This window comes from Vigna unguiculata, chromosome 3, assembly GCF_037176805.1.
Source record: "Vigna unguiculata cultivar grain cowpea cultivar isolate G323 ecotype 2 chromosome 3, ASM3717680v1, whole genome shotgun sequence".
NCBI lineage: Eukaryota > Viridiplantae > Streptophyta > Magnoliopsida > Fabales > Fabaceae > Vigna > Vigna unguiculata.
This window is the reverse complement of record NC_140794.1, coordinates 64,474,031-64,492,904: the sequence shown is the minus strand read 5'-3', so window position 1 is coordinate 64,492,904 and position 18,874 is coordinate 64,474,031. Positions and strand designations below refer to the sequence as shown.

Genomic DNA, 18,874 nt, shown 5'->3' with positions numbered 1-18,874 from the left:
TAAAAGGATTACACAACTTCACAACTATAAAAAGGTATGTACATAGACCAAAAGCTCATAATGTTTTTTCACATGACACAATCCTCATCTGATCTATTATCATTCCTATATAAAATTTCTTTTGTTCACGCCATTATAGTAATTATTACAAAACAGAGATATTTAAATATCAATAAGAGAAAAGGTAAACTAATAATAATTTCAAATATATTGTATTTTAAATTTCTATAATAATGTAATTATTTTTAATTAGTAACCAATACAAATGTTATTTTTTATATATAAAAACAATATAAGAAAATATTTATGAAATAACAAATCTATACTCAATATCAAGATTTATGTATTGATTTTGGCACAAAAAGTCTTATACATGTCATGAAACCACTTAGTGGATTGTAGTAAAGGTCTTGACTCTACTTGGTCTAATAAAATGACAAAATTTCTCCTAATTGAGTAAGTTAACTTAAAACTTCTTTAGTAAAGGGTCTTGACTCTACTTCTGACCAACACATATCCTTAATCAATGCATAACATTAACTATCAAGGATTTGCATTTCTCCTTTAAAAGCACAAACCTCATACAAACATACAATTCAATAATTTTCATCTTTCCATCTCATTAATATACTTTCATACTCATAACAACATTCCATAAAACAAAATTTCTCCAACAAATTATTCGTAATTCAAGCCAAAAATGCAAAATTATTCATCCAACAAGAATAGACTTGTCCGATAAAAAATACCCTAATTGTTCTTTCCAATTTAAATAATTAAATCATTCACAAAACAAAATTATATATATATATATATATATATATAATAAACTAATTAGTCTTTAATGAACATTATTAACGTGTTTGCATTATTGTTAACAAAATTTAGACGAGTTTCTTTCTTTAGTTATTTTTCTACCAATAGTTTTTATGACATGGGAACTCAAGTTACAAAAATTTTATTGATTATATCCAATTAAGTGCTTCCCACATTGATCAAGTTAGGTATATATAAAAGGAATTATTTACCAAGTTTCCATCTCAGATTTTTTTTATGTTTCCGCAGTATTGTTTTTTCCACAGTTTCATTTTATTTTCAATAAATATAAAAAACAGTACATTTGTCTTTTTTACCTTTATGCAACTAATTTTACTTAAATATTTATTTAATTTTATTTAAAAAAATATATTTTTACCATGAAATCTTATTTTTTAAAGTTTAAGTAATTGAGTATAGAGCGGAATATTTTAAATGATAGCTTTTTCAAGTCAAGTATAACAATTCACATAAATCATGATTTCTATTTCAACAAATGAAAAAAAAAAACTTTTCCCAATTTAGTATTAGTAATATTAATTTGTATTAAATGAAGCAGCGTGTGATGAGAAGTTAATGAATAACAAATTTGACTTTGTTGAATAGAGTGGAAGACATTACACAACAGAAGTGGTCGCTGATTGGAATGGGACAAGCAAACGCTGAGGAACGAGCCAACGCGTTTCTATTTGGCGTGACCCCAATTATTGTAATTTTAAAAATAATAGATATACGACCAAAATATTTCATACGTTTTGACAAGTATTTATAGTTATTTAATCTTGGAAAAACAGTATCTCTACTCTATTAAATGTTTTATACTAACAAAAGTTTAATGATAAAGGTTATTCAGTGTCATTCATGTATTTCTATTATTACAAATCAATACTTTCTTTTTTCCAGTTGTGATAAATAAAAAAATTAAATATTTAATTAGTAATTCGATCTTTGTAATTATATCAATGACACGTGATATTCTTACTAATTATCATATCAATGACACGTGATATTCTTACTAATTATCAATTTGATTGTATTTACTAAATATTAAAAGTGAATTTATTAAAAAATATGAAAAGTGAGTTATAGACTTAAATTAGAAACTAAATTACTAATTAAATCTGAATAAAATTATTAAAGTTAAATCTAAAACTAAAATTTGAGATATTTAAAGAGATAAAATGTCACCTTTAAAGTATATTGATATTTTTTATTTCTATTACAGTGTTTTTAATTTTTACTAACTAACTTAAATAATATATCCAGTATGTTTTAAAAATGGATAAATAAAATTTATGAAATTAAAAAATAAAATTTGAATTCAATTTATCAAATAAAATATATCACTTACAACATACAAATGTAAAAATTATTTTTATAAAATAAAATAAGAATATTTAAATTTTATTTTAGAATAAATATTTTACTGAATAATATTTTGTAAAAAAGTTTAAATAATTTTTTTAATTAATGTTCTTCAATTACTTGCAAAATACTTAAATAAGCATTATTTATTTAAAATCAGTGTCTAAAAATAATTTTATATTTGTTATTGTTCATTACAAATTATTCAAAGTTTTATTTTACATAATTAAGATTTAGAGAATATCATATTTAATATGTGATTATATATATATATATATATATATATATATATATATACGTATATATTTATGTATTAAAAATAAAATTATATAGTTAATACATTATAGTTTTTCTTAAAAGATGTGAAAAATTTACACTTAAATAATAGGAGAATTTTTTCATTTAATTACATTGATATTTTAATTAATATAATAAAATTGAGTAAATATTTTGAAACAAAATGTAAAAAGTCTTACATTTATGAAAAAATATTCCAAACATACAAATGATTATATTAAAGAAATAAAATAATAAAAAATATACTAAATTAAGAGATGATGATAAAATGGACTTAGGTCGATCTGCTTTAACTCAACTCGTTCTTAATTCATCAAAAAATGTTGGATCTGACTGTTTAATTAGACCCGCTCTTGATTTATAAAAAAATTTTGATCCGACTGGTTTGTTACAGAAAAATAGTCAAAAATTATCTCAGTCATTGACCTACTACTTTCTTTTTTAACTTTTAAATTTATCTTTTTAGAATTTATTTGTATATATACTTTTAAATAAATATTTAAAGGATATTAATCATATAAAATTTTTCTAAATTTTTAATTTGATTAATTAATTAATATTTTTTAATTGGATAAACTAAAATAATAATTATATTTTCATGTTAAATTACTCTATTATAAACTTAATTTGAAATGATTAATGATTTAAATTATAATAATATTATATATTTTCATCTAAAAATCAGAATATTAAAAATTTAATATTTTTAATTGTTTTAATTTTAATTTTAAAAAACAAAATGAAAGAGTGAGTCAGAGACAACTCTCCAATTAGACGAGTTAAACGGGTTGGGTCGAGACGGATTTATAGGTTAAAAATTTCAAACCTGACCCTCTCTATTTTAACAAACTAACGGGTTGACTCTAGAGTGAAATTTTATTTTGATACCCTTAAAAACGATATTTACAGTTAAAAAATAAATTTTAAATTTAATTAAAGAACACATAATTAACTTATAATAAAATTTGTTTTCTCTTATAAATTATAAATTCATCTCATTTTAGTTATATATTGTTAAGTTTAAAAAAAGTCAAATAAAAAATTGAATTTGTAAAAGAAAAAATTGATAATTTAATTATTTTAATTATAAAAAAATTGAGTTCAACGTTTAGTGAAAAAATATCATTATTTCATATTTTATAATTTTAATTATTTATTTATAAAAATAATTTATGAAATAATAATTTTAAAAAGTAATAATTATAAATTTTAATTTTTAAATATGTTGTAAATAAATTTTAAGAATTATTAAATTAAATTTAAATTAATTTTTTTATTTTGATTGATTCTATTACTTTAAATAGTTGTATTATTAAAAAATATATAAATAATAAATAATTTTAATACATTTCACAATAAAACATTATTATCCAATTTTATAAAATAAATATCTCCATTAAATTTTTATAAACTTAAATTTATAAAATAAATATATTGTATTTTTTATTTTAAAAGACCCCATGAATTGCGATTTAAATATAATAGTAAAGTATGAAAAGGAAGAAAAAGGCAGCGCCAACCAATGGGTGAGACGAACGGACAAAGGGGAAGGAGAGTCTGTTGTGTTTGTGTTTGTTCCGAAAGTGCTTACACAGAGGGAATTCAGTCCAATTTTTTTTATTAAATTAATTAATTGAGGGAGGGCTCTGCAATCCTATTTTTCGCCCACACTATTCTGATTCTTCTTTCCTTTGCCCTAGATCTTTCTCTCTCAATCATTAGATTTCGTTTACCTTAATCCATATCCTTCTTTTTTCCTTCCCTCAACTCCACCATTTTCGGGTATTCCTCTCATTGCTTTCTCTCTCTTTTCTTTATTTCAAATTAATATCTTCGCTTAATTGTTGGGGGTTTAACGCTGAATAAACACTTCTTTTTCTTGTAAATAAATTAGGTGAGATTGTTTAGTGTCTTGCAAGTTATTTTTGTTACACACTCTGTTGTTACCGGACAGGGGTTTGAATGTCTTTTTGATTTTGACCCCTCGGGTGGTTGCTTTCGACCGCTGTTTCAATTTTAAACTGAAGTTCCTGTTGTTGAGATTGTTAAGTTTGTTTCGGCAGTTGTGTTTTTGTGAATATCATGGTTGTCTTAGCTGTTAGTATACTTCGAAACAACGATGCATTAGTCCCTGCCCCTGTCCTGCGGTTAAGATTTTGTGAATATTCGGTAGCGTGAGCGATTAATTGCTGGACTTTTTGCTTCTTGCGAGTATTTTTTTTTTTTTTTTCTTTATCTTCATTCGTTTATTAGAGTTGAGAAATACTTAGTAGAATCAGAAGAAAGGTTAGGTGGACGAGGCTTTGTTGTGTATCTTTATCTCTCTTTTAGATATATTATGAGGGTTGTATTCATTTGTCAGGTGTGGATTTCGGTGAAGAATTGAGTGGATAAAAAGGTTGACTTGTTTTTGTTTTCAGATTTCTCTGCGTCAATCTGTGAGTTAATTGTGGGGGGTATATGCCCTTGGTTTCTGTGGGTTGGAGTGAGGGAGCACGTGGATGATAAAGAGATTTGGCGGAGGTGAACACTGTGATGCATTTGCATAGATGAAGGCAGAAAAAGGTTGGCGTTTGGATAGCGTGGGTGATATGCAGATACTGCCCGGGTCTCGCCACCGTCCTCCCATGAAGAAGCCCATGTGGATTATTATCTTGGTGTTGTTTGTGTGTGTCTTTCTAATCTGCGCTTATATCTACCCACCAAAAAGCAATTCGGCCTGCTATGTCTTTTCTTCCAGAGGGTGCAAGGGTTTTGTTGATTGGCTTCCACCGATGCCTGCAAGAGAATACACCGATGAAGAGATTGCTTCACGTGTTGTGATTAAGGATATTTTGAACTCACCGGCAATTGTTTCAAGAAAATCAAAAGTTGCCTTCATGTTTTTGTCACCGGGCTCTCTGCCATTCGAAAGATTGTGGGACAAGTTTTTCCAAGTAAGATTTGTACCTGTCTAATCTTATATGTTCAAGCTGTTGTTTCTCAATTCTCACATTGGAAGACGGTCAATTTTCCTCTTTGAAATGTATTTGTGACACATGTTTTATGACAAAGAAGATAGCCAGTTTGGTAGTGTTTAGATATCCTGCATTTCTTTTATCTATAAGAAAATTAGCTTGTTGATGACACTGAATTTTTCTATGGTTCGAACTCCCTTATTGTCTTTGATGATTCTTTTATTAGAAGTGACTGCTAGAAGAAACATCAAATTGTTAGGACTCTGGAGAATTTTAGAATTTCATTCCTTCAGTCAGAAAACTGTATTGGAATCATTAGAAAAGAAAATCTCCTTATTGTAGCACCTTTAGATGATGGGCTAAGGAGACTGTTGCATGATTTAAATAATTAAAAAAATGGCCTGTATTTTTGATTCAGTATTTATGCTTTTAATAACTTATTGATAATAGACTCCTCGTAATGGATTGTAGTGCACATGCATCCATAGTTTGTTTCTGTAATTTCCTTGGTTGGTAGTTGGTTTGCTTTCTTTTGAATCCTGTTTATCTTGTGGTTTGTGTTTACCTGGATTATGCTCTACTCCTTTTTCGCAGGGTCACGAAGGAAAATTCTCTGTTTATGTGCATGCATCCAAGACAAAACCAATTCATGTGAGTCGATATTTTGTTAATCGGGATGTACGCAGTGACCAGGTACATATTTTCTTCTTACTGTTCCGTTTACTATCGTTTATGAATTGTACTGTCTTAATTAACTGTTAAAAGTAAATATATATTCTCTTATGTGAATCATATTTCCGTTGACTGTTTGTATTTAACTTTTTATTTAAAGAAAAAATGGTTCTTTTAATCATAAGACATGCTTAAAGAAATCATAAGCTAAAAATAATAAGCTAATATTGTAGTTTTTGACACAGCTATGTCACAGAATGACTTTTATTTGGGGAAATTGTACTTACTTTTCCTGAAGTGTCCTTAAGTGACAATGACACCTCTACTAGATTCTATCAAACACTCAAGTCCTTTAGATTGTATTACCTTTATTTCTTTAAGTGTCACTTAAAGTTTTTATACACAGATCTAGAAAAAATAATACATTTCTACTTTCTAATTAAATAGTTATAAAATTTTCTAGTTTACTGTTTTTAATTTATAATCTAAGATAAATGGATGAGTTGTTTTTCATTTCCACTTTTGCAATAAATGTTTACGATAATTAAAAATTAGGTGGAAAGGAAGGCCGTGATTGAGAAAAAAATGTTCTTGAACATTGAAAACAACCCTTAGAAGATCTGGGAGAGTAATAAAGAAGTGTTTGTGTCACTTTATTAAATAAGAAAGGGGTATGATAAACATAGGAAGGATGAGTCTTTATGTAAAATTTAGGGGAATTTTAGTGTCATTTAACAAGATTCCAGTGAAGACTAGTGTAATTTTCCATTTTATTTTTATGCTTAAAGCAACATAAGTTAAATGTACTTGCCTTAATGTTTTCACATCTTCTATTGAACTCACCACTTCTGATTTTAGGGAACTAGAATGTTATTGACAAAGTTCTGTTGCACACTTTCATTCTTGTAAAATGAGATAAAGTATCTGTTTTATTCCGTGGAATAAGCTGAGAAGTCGACAAGTCCAGTTTGACTCTGAACGCTTTGAATTTATTCTACTTAAACAATGTTGCATCTGGTTAAAATTAATTGGTATTTTCTTGGAATCAGTCTGAATGTGTTTTTTTTAGGGCTGGTGAATGTGCTTTTTAAATTCGGGTGTTTATGATTTAATTATAGGGATAGTGACAGCAAGTGTAATTGCCTGTTGTTTTCCAATAGTCTGTGGTTTTGTGGTGAGCAATTCTCTTAATCAGAAGTGTTGTGGCAGGTGATTTGGGGTAAAATTTCTATGGTTGATGCAGAGAGACGGCTATTAGGGAATGCCCTTCAAGATCCTGACAACCAGCAATTTGTTCTACTGTCTGATAGGTAAACTGTTAATGTGTTATGAGTTTTCTTTTAATTATGTTCTTACTGAATAATTAGTTTTAGACATTAACATGTTTTTTGTCCGTAAGTTTTTTTCCGGTGGTTTTTGTCCTCCTAAATTTTAAATCTTGAGAATTGTCTTTCACTACTTAGCGGTGATATGGTATACGTGTCTAATCATGTCATGTCATTATAGTTCCGTATGGAGGTGACATGGTTGATACTTCAATGTTTTCCTAGCTTTATCTAGACTCTGGTGAGAGCGGAAAGAGAGAGAAAGGAAAAGGAAAAAGAGTAGAAAATGAAATTGTTTGAATTAAAAGAAAGCGGCTGAATTTGAGTAAAAAACTTATATTAGATTTAATTGAAAAAAATATTTATTTTATTGTAATACATAAATAAATACGTAAATATTAACGACATAATTGATTATATCTCAACTTATAAGATATATACAAAGGCATAATCCATTATGTTTTCAGCATAACAAAATCGATTATACCTATGATTCTGTATAAATCTTCACTCTTATATGAAGAGTTTTTTTTTTTTTTTTCTCGAAATTTATGTTTTTCCAATGATTGTGTGCCTCGATACTTAATACTTCCTTCTTTTTTATCCGCCTTCCAATTTTCCATTGCGAGACCCAAAAAGTACGAAAACAATTTAAACTTTACAATGACTAAAATTGACAAAAGAAAAAAATAGGGGATCAAAACCACTTTAAATCATATTTTTAGGGATTAAAAATGTACTTTACTCAGTTTTATAGGTTTTATCAATTTCTGATTTGTATATATTGGTTTTGCAGTTGTGTGCCTCTGTATCATTTTGATCATATTTACAACTATCTGATGTATACAAATATCAGCTTTGTTGACTGGTATGACAATCTTTCTCCTCTGGGTTTTTATCGAGATAATAGCCATTCTTCTCTCTGTTTTCTGCTGTCTATTTGACATATTTTTACTAATGTGAACTTTTCCTTTCTCTTATTAGCTTCAAGGATCCTGGTCCTCACGGCAATGGCAGGTATTCAGATCGCATGCTTCCTGAAGTTGAGGTGAAGGACTTTAGAAAGGGTGCACAGGTATATTCTTGCTCAAGTCTCGATGGAGCTTGGAATTCAACATTTAAAATAGAAACATTGCTTATCTACATACAATGAATTTTTAATTGGAACAAAGTATTTTGTCTACTTTATTTAACAATTGCACTTTTCCCAAGATACCAACTGGATAATTGGAAGTTTCCATTGTTTCATACCCTTGTGTGATTTCTATCAATAGGCTATACTGAACACACTACAGAATTGAGTTTTGTCACAGAAACTTGGTGGTGTCGTCAATAGCAAGAATAATACTTTATCTTCTGTGAAATGCATACCTACCCACACACACACACACATGTATGTATAACCCATTTATGTCTCTGCCTTATTATTTATCTTCCCTTGCAGTGGTTTGCAATGAAACGGCAGCATGCAATTATAGTCATGGCTGATAGCCTGTACTATTCAAAATTCCGGTCTTACTGTCAGGTAAAGTTGTTTTCATATGTTGTGCTTAATATTTAAATTGTTTTTGTATAATAGTTTAATTTATTCGAATTGTTAGTTGTATTTAACCTTATTATTTAATTCTTCTTAAAATTTGTACCCATCATGCCAAGCAAATTTAGTATTTCTTGAGGTTCAAGATGCCAAGTTTCTGATTTTGTGTTTTACTTGTCCTTAACCATATTTTTAAGCAATACATGGATGTTGCATTTTGTTACTTGTGTTTTATTCTTTTAATAACTTTTCTCCGAAGTATGTAAGACGTTACAGAAAGCATTTACTTTGTACAATCCTCCTTTTTTGCATTGAGAAAAAAGAAGAAGCATATGTCCATTGTAAGATTGCATGGCTACTGCTGTGTATGCCCCTGTATGGTGTGTCGCAAAAAATCTGAAAGAGAATGACAATCTAGAATGTCAAAAGGTGTTAGCACCCTTGATATTGTTGGTTTTATCTTGTATGCCAGTGTTGTTTAGTGATTAAGGTGATTGGACCATATATGTTCTAGTAATTTAGAATTTTAAACTCCATAAATGTACTGCTGTGTAAGCTAGAAAAAAAACACCTTGGGGAACATAGAGATGATACGCACATGATATGTATGGAGTCATATTGTGCACCGGTGTTGTGGGTCACTTGGTTACTACAGCATTAGGTCTAAAGGAGGAGAGGGGAAGGCTTTTAATGAAAGGGGAGGATAGCGAATAGGATGGGAGGGAGAATAGTCTTGTTTGCTTCATAAAGGGAGGGAGGGGAGGAGAAATAAACAGATTTAAGTATTATATACTACCAATTTAGTATTGATGTGAAATTTGCTATTTTTCCAGCCCGGTTTGGAGGGGCGGAATTGCATTGCTGATGAGCATTACTTGCCGACCTTCTTCCAGGTGAGAGTTTGAATTGTAATATTATTTTAACATTTTTCATTCTTAAGCTAAGTATCTCATATCTCTGGTTTTAGATGGTTGATCCTGGTGGAATTGCAAACTGGTCATTAACTCATGTTGACTGGTCTGAGAGAAAATGGCACCCGAAGTCTTATAGGGCTCAGGATGTAACTTACGAACTTTTGAAGAATATCACGGTATAGTTCGGCTAAAACTCTAAATTTTACAATACATACTCATTCTTTTCTGTGAGCTACTGATTGCATTCTAATTGACACAATCCATGTTATGGAATGCAAATCTAAACTTGAATGAAAACTGAATTCAAATGGTCATGCATAAGCAAATTTGAAATAAAATTCCTTAAAAGTAGTGAGATGCGTCAGAGTGCTCTCTCTGGGTATTGACAATGCTCTCCCTATCTTTTTAAGTTATAGTAAAACACACCATAAGACTTTTAAGGGAAAGTAAAACTGATATAGAGGTGTGGGGGTTTCCCTTTCTTCATAGTATTTTTGTTTAGCGAGTGTGCTGCAACAGTTAACTTCTTTCAACTTAGCATGGTCTTTGTTTATTTTGTTTTCAAGTTTAGTCCATGGATATTAACAATAATTTTTATTTCTGCAGTCCATCGATGTAAGCGTACACGTAACCAGTGATGAGAAGGTATGATACATTATAGCTTTACTGATCTGTTTTATAGAGAGGATGAATTAACCAGCTTGATGAGTTATCTTGTGTTTCCACAGAGAGAAGTGCAAAGCTGGCCTTGCTTATGGAACGGGATTCAGAAGCCATGTTACTTATTTGCTAGGAAATTCACTCCTGAAACACTGGATAATTTGTTGCATCTATTTTCCAATTATTCAGCAGCATGAGGCAGCTATTTGATCTATTCTTTGGTCGAAAAGTTGTTACTTTCGGCCCCCATCTTGGTTTCTCATATGACATGAGAGTTGTAAATTGCAGCATTATTGAGGTCTGATCGCCTAGCAGCCGCATATATTGAGTGCAAGGTGAACTGGCCATGGAGTTCGGGTGGCTTAACATGAACAGAACAGGAGGCTAACGATTCAGTGTTCCTTCCTTTGGGATGGATGGCTTATTTTTTTTCCTTCCATTTCGGTTATATTTTACATGATAGATTTTGGAGGAATCATATCAACTCATTATGGTTGTTCATCTCTGTAAAACATGCCAGCTTTTTAGTTGAAAACACCTTACTCTTCATTCACAAATTCATTTGTCCATTTTTGTGCGTATCTCTTTGATGAAATTTTGTAGTCTCTTTGTCCTCGTGTTTTTTTCCAGATGTAAGTGACGTTAGTATTGAGTCTTATAAGTTTTGAATTGGAAATTTACCTTGAGGAAGTGTAATTCTAATTTTGAATTAACCTTGCACTGATATTAAACAAAAACAGACGATCACAATTAGTACCAAAGTACATGTTATCGACCTTTAATGGTTGTTTACAATAGTAATTTATATAACTTTTAAAGTCACATTTAACAAGTATTGAGATGTTGCTCTACGAAAAAAACAAGCATTTAGAATTCTCGTGTCTCGTAACTACGCCGACTGAACGAAACAGTTTTTCTGGAATTACATTATATGATTTGCGTAGCTGATTTTATATAGGGAATAGCGTTTTCTTGTTCATTATCTTAGAACTTTTCAACTCACTTTTTTTTAAATAAAAGCTTATAAGATATTTTGAGCATTCAATATAACAAAAATATTTAATAAAATTTTAATCAAAAACACTTAAATTTATCAAAATAGAACTAAAGTCAAAGTTTTCATGATTCCGAAAATGGACGGCTTTTGCCATATTGTGTGACCATTGACGTTTTTAACATAGATGATGGCTGAGAATAAGTTATTGCGTCACACTTCTTCTGGAACTTTCGAAAAATCCATGTTCATCACAGAAAAATGTTCATCACAGATAAATTTGAACTTTATGTCTTGCTCTCTTTTTTCTTCATATACTTCTCGTATTTTGTATATGGAGTTAAAGGAATTAATGATAAAGTGGAAACAGTTCAATTTTATAGTTTTAAGGTTGTTTAAGATTTTAAACAAGCCACAAATGATTTAGTATTATAAATTTTGGCATTTTGAAAAAGTTCAAGATAATTCATATTTGTTTATATTACTATTTTTTTTCTATAACTAATTGATTCCATAATAGTTTCCGATTAGAGTATTATTTTCTCGTAAAAATAATTATAATATGGTTTTTTGTTACTTTTAATTTTATTATTTTAAAAGGCTGTGTAACAAATTAAAAAATAGCATTATTTAAAAAAGTATTCTTTGATCATAACACTTAAGCAAAACAACTTGTTCTTTGCTTAAAATTAATCTGTTCAACTTTCCAAAAGTTAAATTTATTTTCCAAGTTCTTTTAAAGATTTCGCACCACGAAATTATATGTCATATAAGTTCAGGCATTGGATTAATTTCAGTTAAAAAAATTTATGGAGCTAATTTTGGAAAGAAAAGCTTAATATACGGAAAATAAACGGAATTTCATTTTGCAGGAACTGACAAGTTAAACTGAGAATTTAATAATGGTCCCTATGGATGATTTTAATTTTTTTAATGGGATAAACAAAAAGGAGAAGCTTGCAGATTGAGACTTTCAACTCAATAAGTAAAAAAAAAATTCATGACTATATATCTTAACTGATTTGACGTTATTTAGTGTTATTATTTTTAAAAGACCTATAATTTAATTTAAATGTGATTGTAGTAAATACGATTAAAGATAGTTTGAAAAATACATTGTTTTATAGAAAATTACAAATTAAATGAACTTAATAATATTTTAAAAATATTTAGCTATATTTTTTGCAAAAGTAATCTTTTCTGTTTATAGTTAACCTTGAATTAATATTTCTAATATTTTTCTATATAATATTGAGTAATCAACAGAATATTGGAAATAATAAAAGAGTTTTTATTAAGATGATTGAAAACGTTTATTCTTAAATTGGTATTAATAGTACTTTTATATTAACTAAAAATTTCGAATCAATGTCATACCAGTCATATATATATATATATATATATATATATATATATATATATATATATATATATATATATATATATATATATATATATATATATATATATAAACAATACTTGATTGCTCTTAATTATATATAAAAATATTATTAGGAAAAAAATATTTTTATTAAGAAGGCTATTATTTTAAAAATTAAAATTAAAAATATGATGTATTGTTTTTGAAACAGAGACGAGTGTACAACTCAAATATCAGAAACATTCAATATGTTAGTGGTTGCTACTTAATCATCAATTTTCACCATTGAGATTTAGCAGATTAGTACTCCCACAACAATCTCATTTTAGTTGTTTATTAAAGTTTTTTCACACATTAACAAAATTTAAAACTAGTAAATAAATAATTTGTTTCATTGCACAATTAAATAGATAGTAACTAAATCTTTTACAACAATACCTAATACTGAATTGATTTGTAGCTTATATAATGCTCTATTTTACTGTTAAATAATATTTTCCCTTATCTAATTTGTTTGAAGCTAATAATAAAATAATTTAAATTACAGGTTTATTGAAATATACTTGTAATTATTAGTTAAAGAATTTACAGGATTTATAAAAGAAACTTAAACAGTACCTGAAATGAAAAATATTTAAAAATTAATAAAAAAAAAGACTTGAACCAAAAGGGAGAACTTAAACTAAAAAGAGTGTATTTCATCTGGTTACAAGATATATGAATTCCAGTAGTCAGTGAAAACTTAAAAAAAAAAATTAAATGAAACATTATATATACATATGTTTTGTTGTAGGCATGCAAACACATTTACAAATATCTAAATACAAAATTTAACATGTTAAGTAATTCATGGGTTTTGACTAGTCATGTAAAATAAGATTTGAACGATCCAATGCATGCATGGAGGCGCCATTTTCGGTCAAAATGAGAACAGTACCTACTTCTTCTGCTTAACTATCCTCAAATAATGATTCACCTTCACTTTCATAAACCTGTAAAATCCACTGCCAAATAACCATCACAAAAACAGGCAAAATGAAAAATTTAGTTTCTGCATCACTTATTAGTGATTAGAACATGTTCTAAACGACTCTCGTACTATGTTACCATGTTGATGTTATTCTTAATTGCTGTTGGATCTCCAACCAGAACAAAGAGAAAAAAAAATGTTGAGTTTGAAAAACTCTTTACAAGGTCTGACATAAAAATGTAAAGAAAGAAAGCATGAGTCGAGATAGCTCCCGACAATACTCACATAGAGATTTATGCCGGCAAGCCATCCCGGCTCATATCTACTCTCTCTACATTCATGCAAGACACTTGAGAGCAACACTATCTCTCTTCACCTTCAATCTATTACCCTCATTCAAACCTATTTATAACCACACATTCTCAAACTCAAACCACAATAACTTCACAAAGTACTACTAAGTGGTCCCATAGAAATGGTACCTGTGAACTTTTTCATGTTGCTCTTATCCAAAACCATTCTTATTGTCTGGAATCAACCAAATGTTGACTTAGCTGGTTTCTTCCCAAAACTGTGTACCTTCACTAATTTGCTGTATGTTTCTGATTTGGCATTGTCAATCAGAATTTTCGCACAAATTTAGTTGATCAGAAAAGGAGTTCTGTTCTGATTATATTTTTACTTTAAATCGTTTGGTGTCAACGTGGACCTGGAGTTTGACCAATAGGATAATAATAATTTGACTGATTTTTTCCATTCACTTTTAATCTATTATGTCAATAAAAAAAATTAAGATTTTGATTTGATACTAGATTTGCTTTGAATGAATAATTATCGCACACGTACGCATACAGTGTATGAGTCTATGACAGAACAGTATGAATTCCTAAAGAAACAGTGATACGCATATATGCTATCATGGATTTCTCACGTAATTGAAGTTTCTTGTTTGTTGAGAGTCCATTAACAAAAAGACTATCGTCTTTATCTAACTAGAATAACATTTCTAGAAACAGGAGGGGTACCACTTTATGAACACAAGAACAATTATCAGACCATCATTTATTTTTTTAGTATAGTTACCCTCACTTTTGCATTTTACATATCTTTTATATTCATTCTGGAAGTAGCTAGTGACTAGAGTTGGGTTGATTGGGAATCTTTATGTCCCAAGTATAAGTTTATTTTTTATCTTTATATTTATTAGGTATAAAATTAAATAATTATAAAAGTGCGAAAATATCCATTGTATGTCTTATAACTAAATTGCCAAATTACTTGCAGATTAAAGAAAATTCATATAAATTTTTTAGATGATGTAATAAATTAAAAGTGTTTTAGTAATTTAAGATGAAAATAATTAAATGCGCATGAATGAGATGAATATGTATATCTTTATTTTTATGTCTATCTCATTTTTCATACTTAACCGTTGATCTGACCCGTGCCATCTTGACTTTCGGCTTGGTATGAGTCAACTCATATCAAACTTTGGCCCGATTCAAACTTCATCTCAGACCAATTCAATGATTCAGGCCAACTTGGTTCGACCTTCGATCCAGGACAGCTCGGCTCAACCTTTATTCTGTGCCGACCCATAAAAATGTCTCAATCTAGGCTCTTTCTTATCTTTTCTTCATTTATAATTTTTCCTTTTGTCCTATTGGCCTATTGAATCTTTTGTCATCAATATCTCTCTTATTCTTATAATTTATTTTGATTATTTTTTCTAAAGAAAAGACAAATAAATCCATTAATTCAAATGGTTTTTGCATATGGTGTTATAATCTCTGAAATGGATTAATTATTACTCATTCTCCCTGATTTTTTTTTGGGGGAAGAATTTCTCTTATCTTTAAAAATTAATTATACACTTATTTATTTAAAAATATAAAAAAAATATACATATCACTTTATTCATTTAAAAGTATTTATGTGTGTAGAGTCTAAATTAAAATATTGTTTTTATCGAAAATTTTCCTGTAAGAAACCCACGATTGAAATAAGCTTTCAACTTGTAAATTAGTAAATTACACATGCACTATAAATTTAGGTTGGTGGAGTGTGAAAGAGACACCTTTCCGGTCAAAGTAGATAGGATTCGATTTCTAACTTTTGTAAATGCACAAAGAAAGTTAATATTTTGGCACTAACCAAAGTAAAAAAACAACTGTTTAACAGCTTAATAAATTAATATTTTAATTAAATATATATTTTTTATTTTATAACATACTATTATATTATTAAAGTGAGTTCTGAACTGAATTTTTTATTTTATAGGGTTTTAAGATATCACTCTTAGATTAAAAAAAATGTAGTTTGTAGTAGAAAAACTAGAGATAGCTAGGTCCCACCATGAAACGGTTTTTTTGACGTTGTTTGTTATCGAAATCGAAAACCAGTATGGAATGAAGAGAAAGTTGACTTAGATCATTCTCTTCCTCGAACTTACGATGAGTAATTCAGTGTTGTTAGAATATATGAAGAAAGAAAGTTGGTGGTTAATGTTTCTGATTTGGCTTTGTCAATGGGAATTTGTTCTTAAAAATTTTGCACATCGGAAAGATGGTTCCTATTACATTTTGACTTTAGTTGCTTTCCGAATCACAAAATAGTGCCAATTCCTTCTCTTTTTAGCTGGACAACAATTTGCATTTCATTTCTCCATTGTCTTTTGTTCCTGTACCTAGTTTTTGCAGGTATGATATATATTCATGGAATTTGCACGTAAATTCCACATTTCAAAAAGAATAATAGTTTAACACACTTAATTAGTTTACATATAATTTTCATTTTAATTTATGAAATAAATACTTTTCTTTATTTTTATCATTTTACTTCTTAAAACTCTTACAGGAAATTTTATCCAAATAAATTTGTTACTCCTCATAAAAGAAAACTCAAACCAAAGTTCCCCTACTTAAACAAGAATTTATTTATTTATCGTGTAAGTTTCATATTAGACAGAAATAAGTTGAGTATAAATTCAAATTTGTTATCTTGATATTTTAGACTATAGACGATATTAATTATTTATATGGATTGAACTCACGTTTAATTAATATAATTTTTCTCAAATATTTTTTTTTAATTAAAGTTAATAATTTATTCCGGTGTCGAGAATAATATAAAAGAGAGTAGGTAAAGAATTTTAAAATTTAAGAGTTGGTTACTTCTAAGATACAACTCGATATAATAGAATCACAAATAATATATATTTATGAAAGAGTCTCTTCATGTAACATTATCCAGAGGCATGGATGTCTATCATGTCACGCTTAGAGATATTATTTTGGAGTGGTTTTGGATAAAGAGTAAAAAGATAAATAACATGTGCAATAGAAGAAAAGATAAGAAGGTTGATAGAACATCCTAAAGTTTGGAAAAAAAAGTGAGAATCTACTTTGATATATTTAGTCCCTTATTTAGTGTACTTGATATATTTAGTTCTATCTATGATGAGCATAACACTCAAAATTATAAAAAAAAATCAAATCAACTATTTTTTAAAAAATTAATTCATAATTACGTGATCTCTCCTTTTTAAGATAAATTCATAGAAAAAAAATTAATCATTATCGATTCACCAAAGAAAAAGTAAATCATTTATTATATAGATTTTCATGAAGAGGTATGTAACCTAATCGTTCATTGTGAATAAATATATGTAGGAGTGAAATACATCATTGTCAGATCGACCAAGATAAAAAAAAATATTGTTTTTTTTTTCCTTTTTGAACAATATTTTTTTTGTTTTTAGAAAAAATTAAATATTTTAAAAATAACATAATTTTGTACGTCTAATCATATTAGAATGGGTTTTGAAAACCACACTCTTTTTTCTATTTTTTATGGAAAATTATAAACATACATCTTTCAATTTAACACTTAATAAAATATTAATATTTTAATTTTTCTAATTAATTTATCTTCAAATATTTAATATTTTAAAACAGAAATATTCTTTTGTAGGTATTGAATAAGTGTGGAGCTAAAAATGTGGTGTTCATGACCCTTTTTTCATAGAATGGTGATCTGATATTAAGGAAGAAAAAAATAATTCACTTTACAACCAAAATAATAATTTTAATGATATTTATTTTATTTTTTAACTTGAAATTATAATATATATTATTATATCATTAAAATATTAAAGAGGTTGTCAACTGGTTTTATTTTTTTTTAAGAGGTGTATTATTTTTCTGTTTTATAGCAAGGACTTTTAACACTTCCTTTTTACCCTTTAAAACCTTGCAGGGAAGTTGATATTCAAACAACTTTTTTGGATGCTAGCTAAGTAAGGTGTGTTTTTTGTTATAGAAGGATGCTATGGTTACTTGCATCTGATTTCTCTGTGGTTGTCTTCTTACCAAATGAAGACAACTTCATTGCTTCGAAACAAAGAAAAATATATTTGTACAGTGGGATCCATTGCATGCACCACTACACCATATTTTATTTTAGATCACACTGAACAAGTAGGAAATTGTTTTGTGAGATACTTGTATGAACAGCTTCTCCTCAGTTTATACATAAAGTTCATATTTAGAACAGGTTTCAGATTGTATCAGAAATTTGCTGGTTTTTGGCACATAGCAACTCAGATATTTGTGCAATCATAACTGCTAAAAGAACAACACACACATGTAATATAATATGAATCAGTTCAAAATTTAATAAAAATCTCATTGCAACCGAAAAAATGGATGTTATGAGTTGAAAAAGCTCTTTGCAAGATCTGACATGAGAATGTAAAGGAAGGAAGTATGAGCAAGGATGGCTCCCCAGCAATACCCACAGAGGGATGCTTGGTTTTTAAGCATAAGTATGCCGGCAAGCCATCCCTGCTCACATCTACTCTCTCTACCTTCATGCAAGACACTTGAGAGCAACACTATTTCTCTTCACCTTCAATCTATTACCCTCATTCAACCCTATTTATAGCCACACATTCTCAAACTCAAACCACAATAACTGCACAAATTA

At 28.4% G+C, this 18,874-nt stretch overlaps 1 protein-coding gene across 3 annotated transcripts; it reads left to right on the top strand.

Annotated features, from left to right (window-relative positions):
- Positions 1-3,988: 3,988 nt before the first annotated feature.
- On the top strand, positions 3,989-11,100 carry LOC114179083 (glycosyltransferase BC10-like). 3 transcript variants are annotated; one of them, XM_028065294.2, is made up of 11 exons: positions 3,989-4,260; positions 4,899-5,414; positions 6,030-6,128; positions 7,317-7,417; positions 8,229-8,300; positions 8,417-8,507; positions 8,877-8,957; positions 9,803-9,862; positions 9,937-10,059; positions 10,490-10,528; positions 10,612-11,100. In XM_028065294.2, exons 2-11 carry the CDS (start codon positions 5,028-5,030, stop codon positions 10,738-10,740), a joined length of 1,182 nt encoding a protein of 393 aa, XP_027921095.1. In that variant the 5' UTR covers positions 3,989-4,260; positions 4,899-5,027; the 3' UTR covers positions 10,741-11,100. The 3 variants fall into 3 exon arrangements, with proteins under 3 accessions (XP_027921095.1, XP_027921097.1, XP_027921099.1); XM_028065296.2 differs by having other exon boundaries at positions 3,991-4,260; positions 4,841-5,414; XM_028065298.2 differs by lacking the exon at positions 3,989-4,260 and adding an exon at positions 4,428-4,647.
- Positions 11,101-18,874: the final 7,774 nt, after the last annotated feature.